Source organism: Branchiostoma floridae, chromosome 1, assembly GCF_000003815.2.
Source record: "Branchiostoma floridae strain S238N-H82 chromosome 1, Bfl_VNyyK, whole genome shotgun sequence".
NCBI classification, from domain to species: domain Eukaryota; kingdom Metazoa; phylum Chordata; class Leptocardii; order Amphioxiformes; family Branchiostomatidae; genus Branchiostoma; species Branchiostoma floridae.
Genome location: NC_049979.1, coordinates 22,043,737 through 22,053,395, shown reverse-complemented (window position 1 = coordinate 22,053,395; position 9,659 = coordinate 22,043,737). Strand labels below are relative to the sequence as shown.

Sequence of the window (9,659 nt, the reverse complement as noted above, 5' to 3'; positions counted from 1 at the left end):
TTCTAAAAAAACTGCTTGGAATGTGGTTTGGGATCAGTCTGATGCCGGTATGCACGGATAGTCTTATTTGGCATGAAGATTTTTTTGTTCATCGGCTTCCGCTGTGCCAGTCCAGACCCATCTGTTGTGACAGGCTTCAATGATCTCCAAGCAGATGTTGAATGGTACATTGTTAAGTATACGTTTTCATAAAAGAGAATATTACTCTGGCCCAAAAGCTATACAAATCTTGACTATAGTATGCCAAGGACACGAGATGTCAGGAAGTTAGGAAGTTCCGCTGCAGTACATTGGAAATCCGCTACCCCCCATTCTCAAACACGACCTTCGTTTTCCCGAACACTACCCACCTACCAAATATAGGGATCTATCTACAACTTCTCGAGCCATTCACACACACACACACACACACACACACACACACACACACACACACACACACACACACACACACACACACACAGACACACACCATCATTGTGTCTAGTGACTGAATAAACGTAACGTAAAAAACGTCTTCCTCAACTGCAGCTGAAAGTATAGTTAAAAAAAGTTAAAGTTTGCCCATGCATCTACAGACGCGTAGGGTGGCGCCCATCTCCACTTCGAAGCCCTTGGGCCACACATGTGCAAGCCACTACAGAAGGGGGCTGGTCCGCTGGTAGTGATGTGTGTTTAACTTCCATACTCTTCCTCATTAGTGCTGAGTGCTAAGCAGAGAAAGCAGCATGTACCATTTTTAGAGTCTTTGGTATGACTCGGCCGGGGATCGAACTCACGACCTACCGAATGCAAGGCGAACACTCTAACCACTAGGCCATTGCACCGGTATAGCGGATAACCTTTAAGACTAAGACACCCAATCACGCCATATACGGTATCTCAGTGCGGAAGTTATGCAAATGACTAAAAGAAGGAGGCAAGAAAATCCTGACTCAGGCCCGCGTATCGGAAACAGTGCAGACTACATAAGGCCACACGAGTCGAGCGCTACCGCCGCAGTGTCCCAGCTCAGTATGCTGCCCCAACCACAGGACCACACAAAAGCAGCAAAATGTTCCATCCCGCACTCGTCAATGTTAATCGTAAAGGGCGAAGACTCCAAACGCCTGCTCCGTATTAGACGAGTTACATGACAAGTGTGACCACGTAGTTTAGCACCAAGAGCACGAAGGGTCAAATGCTTTTGGATTGGATTTCCCAACTTGGCACATTTTTGGCAGGTTGCTTGCTTCTTGCTGTCGTATTTTAATGAGACTGGGCTGAAATATTTCATATTCATGCTTTGAAGCTGGTGTGTTACGCCAAAAGGCGGTCACACCGGCTATATAGGTACAGATACATGCGGTTTCTCCTGCAACTTTTGTATTGATTCAGGCATTACCATTAAGGTAAGGTATTCAAACTCACTCACTCACTCACTCACTCACTCACTCACTCACTCACTCACTCACTCACTCACTCACTCACTCACTCACTCACCCACTCACCCACTCACCCACTCACCCACTCACCCACTCACTCACTCGCTCACTCACCCACTCTGTTTTAACAAAAGCTACTCACAAACTACGATATATGCTTCATTTAAATTCAACACAATGCTTCATTTTTCTTCATAACAACCATCAAATGCCAAACGACCCACCCTTTGTCACCATTAACCTATATTCACACTTTTAACAGTTGGTTGCTAGCGTTCCATGCTATGCTTAGTCTGGGAAGTTAAGAAACACCTGTTATAGATAATATTAACAAACTACCTTAAATGCATATGCTCATACACGAACTTTATTATCAGTAATATTAGTATCAGGCCTAAAGATAAAGAGATACATCGTTTTGTTTTTTGTTTTTCTTTTTTGCTGGAGGCATGGTCTTTCATCGGCATTCCATAGAGCTCGCCCGATCTATGTCTTTAAAGCAAACACAAGTGCGGAGCGAGCAAATACAACATGACGGCTCTGGGCTGTCTGAATCACGGTGTACACGCGCGTACATATGTATACTCCGCCGCAGCCGCCATAGCCTCTACGTGCAGGCTCCACGTGTCACCTATTGTTTTATTTGCATATCCAGTATCAGTTCTGCATCTTCTGCACTCGGTTTCTATTGTACTCTTTTTCGTGCGGCCGGGTCTCGTAGAGCATGCTATAGGTCGATGGCCTCCTTAGCCAAGTTACCAGCCTCCATAGCAGGCTCTTCGAGTCTAGACTTTTTTTAATAATGGCATGTATGTTCTATTACACTGATTCGGTTTCTATTGAACTCGGATTGTAACTTCTAGCATCCTTTATAGCAGGCTGTACGAATCTTGCTTTTTTTAAAGCAAATTAAGGATGGCATACAAGTTTTGTTTTTCCGTTGTAGATATGAACCCCGATCCGAATGCAATGATTGAAACCGTGTGCAAAAGAAATTATATACCATCAAAAAAAAAGAAAAAGAAAAAAGAAAACAAGTCTCGTCACAGCCTGCGCTTCCAAGCAAGAGAGGCCGGCCACAGGACACCGAGTGCATTAGAAACCTATTGCACTAGAATCGATATTCCATCAGGAAAAAGAAAGCCCGACGCTCAGAGTCTGCTACGGAGGCTATACCTCTGCCATGCCTCTTACTCTGGTGACTGGCAGAAGCCGGCCATGCTGTTTGCGTCATCACTGGCTTGTTGCCATGCCGACTAATTCAGACAGCTCTGCGGGAGCCCCGCCCCTTAAGAGATAATACCCGGCTTGACGTCATCGCACTGACGTCGTCCCCAGCCTGCCTGCCCAGCAAAGGGGAACCGGGAGCGCTCACGCAGCTGCCGCACTACTCAATACATCACGTCGGGGTGGGAGACCAGAGCTCCGCGCTGGCGGACAGCCCAGCTCTCGGTGTTGTTTACCCCTCCACTGTCCTCTCACTTTTCTCAGGGCCTGAAGAGACTAAAATGTCGCCTGTACGGACGATAGAATCCCACCAGCTAGCTGTGCAGCGCTGCTGAGAGCGCCGTGTCCGAGCCCTGCGGAAACCACACGGAAGAAAAGAAAAACACTTTGTGGGGAGGGAGAGCGCCGCACGCCGAGACCATGGTCATGGCGGAGAGAGGTAGAGGCCAGATTCGCGTTGGCTTCTACGACATCGAGAAGACCATAGGCAAGGGGAACTTTGCCGTCGTCAAACTGGCCAAACATCGGGTCACTAAATCGGAGGTAAGTTGTCCTCATGAGCTCGTATCGGCTCGGTACGGCTAGCGCCGTGCGCTCGCTAGTAGTGGTGGCGGTGGAGAGGGGTGCACAAGGCGAACCCGCTCCCGCAGCCGTGCGTGTATGTAAAATTGCATAAGCGTCAACACTGGCAAATATTCTAGGCGAGTATACTCATTGCCAGAAATTTGTACTTCGGTAGATTCTCTGCAGGTTTCCTGTCCGCTACAAATGATATTATAGTTATGTAGTGCTCGCTTTGCTTTGTTGCGAATGAAAACCCGGGCGGTGTAAACGTCATGTGCCAATGCACGATGTCTCCTTGTAGGTTGCCATCAAAATCATCGACAAGACTCAGCTCGATGACGCCAATCTTGAGAAGGTGTACAGAGAGGTGCAGATTATGAAGCTTCTCAACCATCCTAACATCATCAAGCTGTACCAGGTACAGTGACATCCTCTGCCAATTATCTGTAAGCTACGATTTAAAGGTCTATTGTGTGTCCAAGAGTTGGACACGTGTACATGGCCACCATTGTCTGGTGGTGAAACCTTAACACCAGCCGTTGCGTGATGCTGCTCACGCCAAGATTCCCACCCCAGCCAGATACACTCTCTAATACACAGAATATATTTCGTCCGGTCAAAGACCGCAAGATCAAATCATGTTGGACTAAGATAGAGTGGATAGGTAAACATTGCCAAGGGACAAAACAGGCCTGTTTGTCTTAAGTTCAACCTACAGACCACTTAGCAATCAGGGGACAATTATTGCCTCTTTTATATTATCGTACAGAGAAAGGTCAAGGGCAAGTTTTGACACATTCAAAAAAAAATTGCTTACTAAAACTGACACTGAAAATTGCCAGCTTGATTTGAACGTAACAAAGAAAAGTGTGATATACAGTCATAGTGTAATCATTGTCTAAGTAAATAGGTACCTACTCTCAAAGCAGAGGTGAGTTTCACATGTTTTTGTTGAGGTGTTTTAAGCGTGTTTGTCAGGCTTTGATCTATTTTTCCTGTTTTCTTCATGTCTTCTGAACAAACAGGAAAAAATAGACAGCCAGACAAAAGCGTCTGAAACATGTGAAAAACAGCTGGAGCCACACCTCTGCTTAGAGAGTACTTTACCTTGCTGAGGGGGTTACTCATGATGTAGTGTGTATGTTCGTGTGTGTGTGCGCGTGGGGGCATGCATGACTCATACTAACCCATAGAAGCTATTGTCCAGTCAATTTGTTTGTACTGAATCACACCCACCCACACCATGTACATAAGTTTAATGGTTATAGGTTTGCCCCAACGGCTAGTGCCAGTTTGCTTTCCTGTTATCTTTTATAACATCTGACGTAAAGGTTAAAGCATAGCGGTGAGTATTTTATATTTCAAGGGAACTCTGTTGACCATGTGAGGGGGGGGGGGGAGGTTTGCATGCCCCTTTTGATTTCGTGAAGGCAAGCTATTCTAATTTAAGATAATCTGTAGGTAGTTTTAGCTTTAACATTTCAAAAAAATTGTAGTGAGATGGTCACATTTTGCATGAATGACTTCCTGAATTCAGTGTAATGCATATAAGTGGTACAACTGACTCTAGTATTTTCATCCCCCTTACCACCCCCTACCCCCTTGCTGGCCCTCAGGGAAGTTGTGATTCTGTTAGAAGTACTGGATCATGGGGGTATCATGGGCATACAAGTGAATCGTAGAATTATGCCTGTAACAATGCCGCAGAAATGACATTCTTTTCTCCGTCATGTAAAATCCATACCAGCGAGCAATGACATCACCAGTTTACAAGAATGATGCATACATTATGCCTGCTCCTGTGGGCCTGTGGCTCTTCCCTCCAATATGTACTGCATGCAAGTATAGATGAGTGATATAGGTTCTACAGTTATCATAGCTACCACAGGCATTTTTGGTACACACTTTGCATCAAAGCAATATTGACGTATTTGAGAGAAATAATGTGAAGTGTCCAAATTTTCCTATTTATACCAGTCTCTCTTTTACGTTACAGAACAATTGATTTTTCCTGGTGGGATATTTTGTTGATTAATTTCCCCCTAAGCAGAAACCCAGGTTGTACATGTACATATAGCTTTAGAACTGTTGTTGTTTTGACTGGCTGTTACCCATGCCTGAAGAAAGTAGGCTTCATCTGCCATACGTGACAAAATATCCAGAGTGGCTTGGAATCGATTGGCTCTAAGCCTGTTTGTTTACCTTTCTTAGGTGATGGAGACAAAAGACATGATCTACCTTGTCACGGAGTATGCCAGCAATGGGGAAATATTTGGTAAGTACCCTCAAACATGTGATACAAGGAGACTGGGAAATCTTGGGCACGATATGGCGAGCAAAGTAAACTATAAATAGTGACCATTAGTGCCTAAAACTGATATGGAAATTTCAAATTACTTTGCGAGATCTAATTCGTGTCAGGGAAGAAAAACTATGTTAGTGTCATATTTCAGTATTTTGTTTTGCTTGGAAATGATTTGTGGCTCTGGAACCTTGTCTTCGTCTTGAAATATGAGGCAGGGAAATCTCCGCAGGTGTTTAGGAGCTGATAACGCTAACTGCAAGAGTTTGCCCCATTCCCCTTCGCCACAAAGGCCTTAGCAGCTGGATAATCATTTCACTTTACAGTCCTGTCAACATGTCTAGTCAGTTTTACTGCCCGCGTGGAGGTATGTGAAACAAGGACATGGTACTGACTGTAAATCAGGCCCTGTAGTCTTCGGGAAGGTGACGTAATGTGCATTAAATATGTGTGCATATCATTAAGCCCTGCGAATTTGTCCAGATGTACTTTGTGATAGTTCGGCGTCCTTTACACAGTAGGATTATTAGACCCAGGCTTACCGGCATCTTAAATGCACCCTGCATGGATCCATTCCTTTCACCTTTCAAACAGAATTCCCTGTAATCTTTTCCTCAAATGGAAACCATAATTCCCATTCAGCAGCAAATGGACCAGCTGCACATATTTCATTGAAGCTAAGCACTTTTCATTTATGTGTCTTTCCTAAGGGAACCCAGTTGGGTGACAGCAATAGGCCCTGTGCTGGCTTCCTTTTACCTCTTAAGTAATGACTTATTTTTCCATTCAAACTAGGTATGGGTTACAGTTAAACATGTTCAAACCTTTACTATAGTGGCTGGTGTGTAGCATGTGCAGCATAAATTTCAAGAGCTCAAAACACCACCTGCATATGCAGGCTATTGCAGATATGTCTGGTGTAAGTAATATTGTAAATTACCTTTACAAATTGCAGGTATGAAAAAAGGTATTTTGTGCATGATGTACAATGCACAAATTGATTAGTCATTGAAACTGGTAGACATGTTTGTATATGAAATAATTCCTGGAATTCTATGGTGTTTTCTTGGAAGATGTAGAGGGCAATATTGAAAGAATTTAAGTGGGTGGAAAGCAATATCCTTGAAATGCAGGCTGATGCTGATAGCATAGCAGCGTGTAAGCAATAAATGCCCTGTTAAAAGCTGTGTACATAATTTGAGCAGATGTTGTATGGGATAATTGGATTGGAGTGACGGTGTCTATGGCATGATTGAAGGGACATCCTTGTTCAGCTTTCTGGAGGCACTGGTGTTAGACTAGTTTAGACCAATTTAGACAGCCATTATATAAATGATGAAACTCAAAATGAATTAATCGAAAACTGATAAATGTTGACCTCATCTCATAGACATTTTGTCATCCAAAATGTGTAGAAATATGGAGGCATGTTGAGGCAAACTGCCAATTTCTCTCTACCTTTTTAAAAACAAATTTCTTTTGTTTGTTTAAGTTGCTGCACGATTATTTTTCCTTTAGAAAATGGTTTTGAGATTGTAGGACAGCAAGTGAATCTGTGTTAAAAGTTGCATATCCCCTTAAGGCTTTGGACTTTGTTTCATTTGATCTACATTCAAACATTCTTTTTTACTTTTCATGAGCCTAAATCAAGGGGCCATTTTTTTCTGAAGCTGAAATTTCTTGAAAATTTATCTGCATCTAGCTATAATACTGTCCATCGCTTCGATCTACAAATGGGTTTAGAAACTGCATTTGACCTATTTTAGATTGGACCCTGATTCTTGCCAGAATCTGGTAACTAGTTACAGTCAGAAAAGGTTAAGTGTAACACATTTTGCTTCTCAGGAAGTGGAGGAGTAGTGGTGGGTGATTTAAACCTGCAGGCATTATGTATCAGACAATTGCACCTTGGCCTTCCCCTCATGTTGACATGGCTGTGTGCATGCGATATCCCCACATATACATGTGTAGTTGGCGGAGGAGAACATTGGCAGTCGATACGTCCAAAGCCTCCTCCGTTGCATCCAGCGGTGGTGGGTTTGATTGATGTTCATGAATGCCATCGTCTCATGGAGCGTTCTCCGCACAAAGGCTCGCAGGCTCTGCGAATGCTGGAGTCGTGAGATTGTTTGGGGCTGATAATGGGGGAAATGGGAGCACACAGAAGCTCCTGATGCGGGCTGCCGGGGGACGTTTTCAAGTGCTTCCCTGAATTTGAATAAGGGTTTCTCTCTCTATCATCCTGACGTTACTTCCTTCATCAATCAGCAAGGAGCATAAGATGGAGGGGGCTCCAGTGCAGATATGGCACTTCATAAAAACCTGCTTTGAAGTTGCAATGATGAATAGCGGCAGCTTGTACAGGGCTTTCTTCCGGGGAAACCAGACATCAGTTATTAAAGTGGTAATGGCTTGACTTGGAACAGTAACAGTGGCTCTGGGTTGAAATGTGATAACTGATAGATATCTCTTCATATGAGCCAAAAAGGTGTGTCCACATACTAAAATCTGTTGCAGTTGGCTTGTCAAATGCGAACAGGACTGCAACGTCAAGTATGTTGCATAGACATGACACTGCTGCTATGCTGTCTTGGACCAGATGATTTGCATACTATATAATTGTGGCCAAGACGGTTATGTTTCCGATGCTGTTTGAAGGAAAAATAGAAAAATGATTTTAGTGTTTGCCCGGATGGTGCCAAGGTACAGACAATCAGTGTATATCATAACTTTGACTTGTACTTTTTTATTTACCTCCCATTTGCCCTTTTGGCTGCCTCCTACTCGTGAGAAGCATGGCAAACCAACACCTTATTTACCCAAGGTTGGTTGGAGCAGGAGAAAGGTCCTGCTTGGAAAGGCAGGCTCTGGAGTGCCCTTGCTCAGAGAGGCAGTGATGTGTGGCAGAGCTGGGGGGAGGTTGATAAACATATCCTAGTCTTGCTGAACAAACACTAAACCTGACCAGGGTTTGCTGGCCCAAGTACCTCAGTAAGCTGTTTGTTGTTACTGACTGTGTATGCGCTTTCTGTGCTTCATTTTTAAAGTTCCACTGAGAGTAGATTTGCTAGGCTGAAATTGTGTGATTAATCAAGAGAACAAGGCTGACAACATATAGTTGCTCGAGTTTACAAATGGGCTTTGTCCTAAAAGCTTACTCTCCAAAGTTTTTACTTTCTTTCTATCATACAAGTTTACAGTAGCTAGCAACTGCTATCCAAAGATGGTTTGTGGAAAAACTGTACATTTAGTTGCCTGAAACAAATCCCCTTTAGACATGTGACCCCATGTAATTATGAGGTATATCTTAATCCTGTACAGGTACATTGTATACTTGGCAAGGTGGAATAAATGGAACAAAACGGGTGGAAATGTACATATTGTAAGGGGATGGGCCAACACACTCCCATGCTGTTACCTTTCGCTTGTTTGATTTCAATAACGGGTCAACAACCTTTAGTTGTAACATATCAGTTCGTATGTAGTAAGTACAAGCTATGTAAGACTGGACTGAAGGTTTGATTCACTCACACTGGGAAGGACCCCTACTCCTTTTATCAAGTGTGGTCACTGGTCACTATCCTCAAACACATTACTGAGTCAAGTGAGACAATAAGACAGTGTTAAGGGCATAAGATTGCAGCCTGCTAGGGATTCTAACCCAGAACCTCTAGATTCTAAGTCGACAATCTTAAAGCACAAGACCACCCTACCACCTTGGTTGGAAACAAGCCATTTGAACTGTCAAAATGTCTACCCCTGAACATGTGTAAATATCAGAACGGATTTATTTTATAAGTTTGATCAAGAGGGTTTATGTGAAAGATCCCATGACTGTCCTCAGTAAGGTACCACTGTGTGACAGGCTCGCTTTATTAGCCACAGGTGACTGAGCAGAGTTACGGTCCTCGAATTTTGAAAGGTTAAGAAAATAACTTGTTGGTTATGGTACGACACTGAACTTGATGTTGTACCAACAACGCAAATGTTGCGGTGCTCCTGATTCTGCCACGTTGGTACGACTTTATGTGCAGACTTCTCATGGGGGTTGACATCATCTTTATTGACATATAAACGCAACACATTTAAAATCACATACAAGATGAGTTTAAAGACGAAGAAACTAGGCCGACCCCTTACTC

At 43.5% G+C, this 9,659-nt stretch overlaps 1 protein-coding gene across 2 annotated transcripts in view; it reads left to right on the top strand.

Annotated features, from left to right (window-relative positions):
• The first annotated feature begins 2,730 nt into the window (after positions 1-2,730).
• Positions 2,731-9,659, top strand: part of LOC118414265 (serine/threonine-protein kinase SIK2-like) — a 22,117-nt gene continuing 15,188 nt past the window's right edge. For both annotated transcript variants that reach the window (XM_035818198.1, XM_035818190.1), the window contains exons 1-3: positions 2,731-3,194; positions 3,517-3,633; positions 5,427-5,490. In XM_035818198.1, the coding sequence (XP_035674091.1) occupies positions 3,072-3,194; positions 3,517-3,633; positions 5,427-5,490 (304 nt within the window). In that variant the 5' untranslated portion in view covers positions 2,731-3,071. The remainder of the gene's footprint in view (positions 3,195-3,516; positions 3,634-5,426; positions 5,491-9,659) is intronic.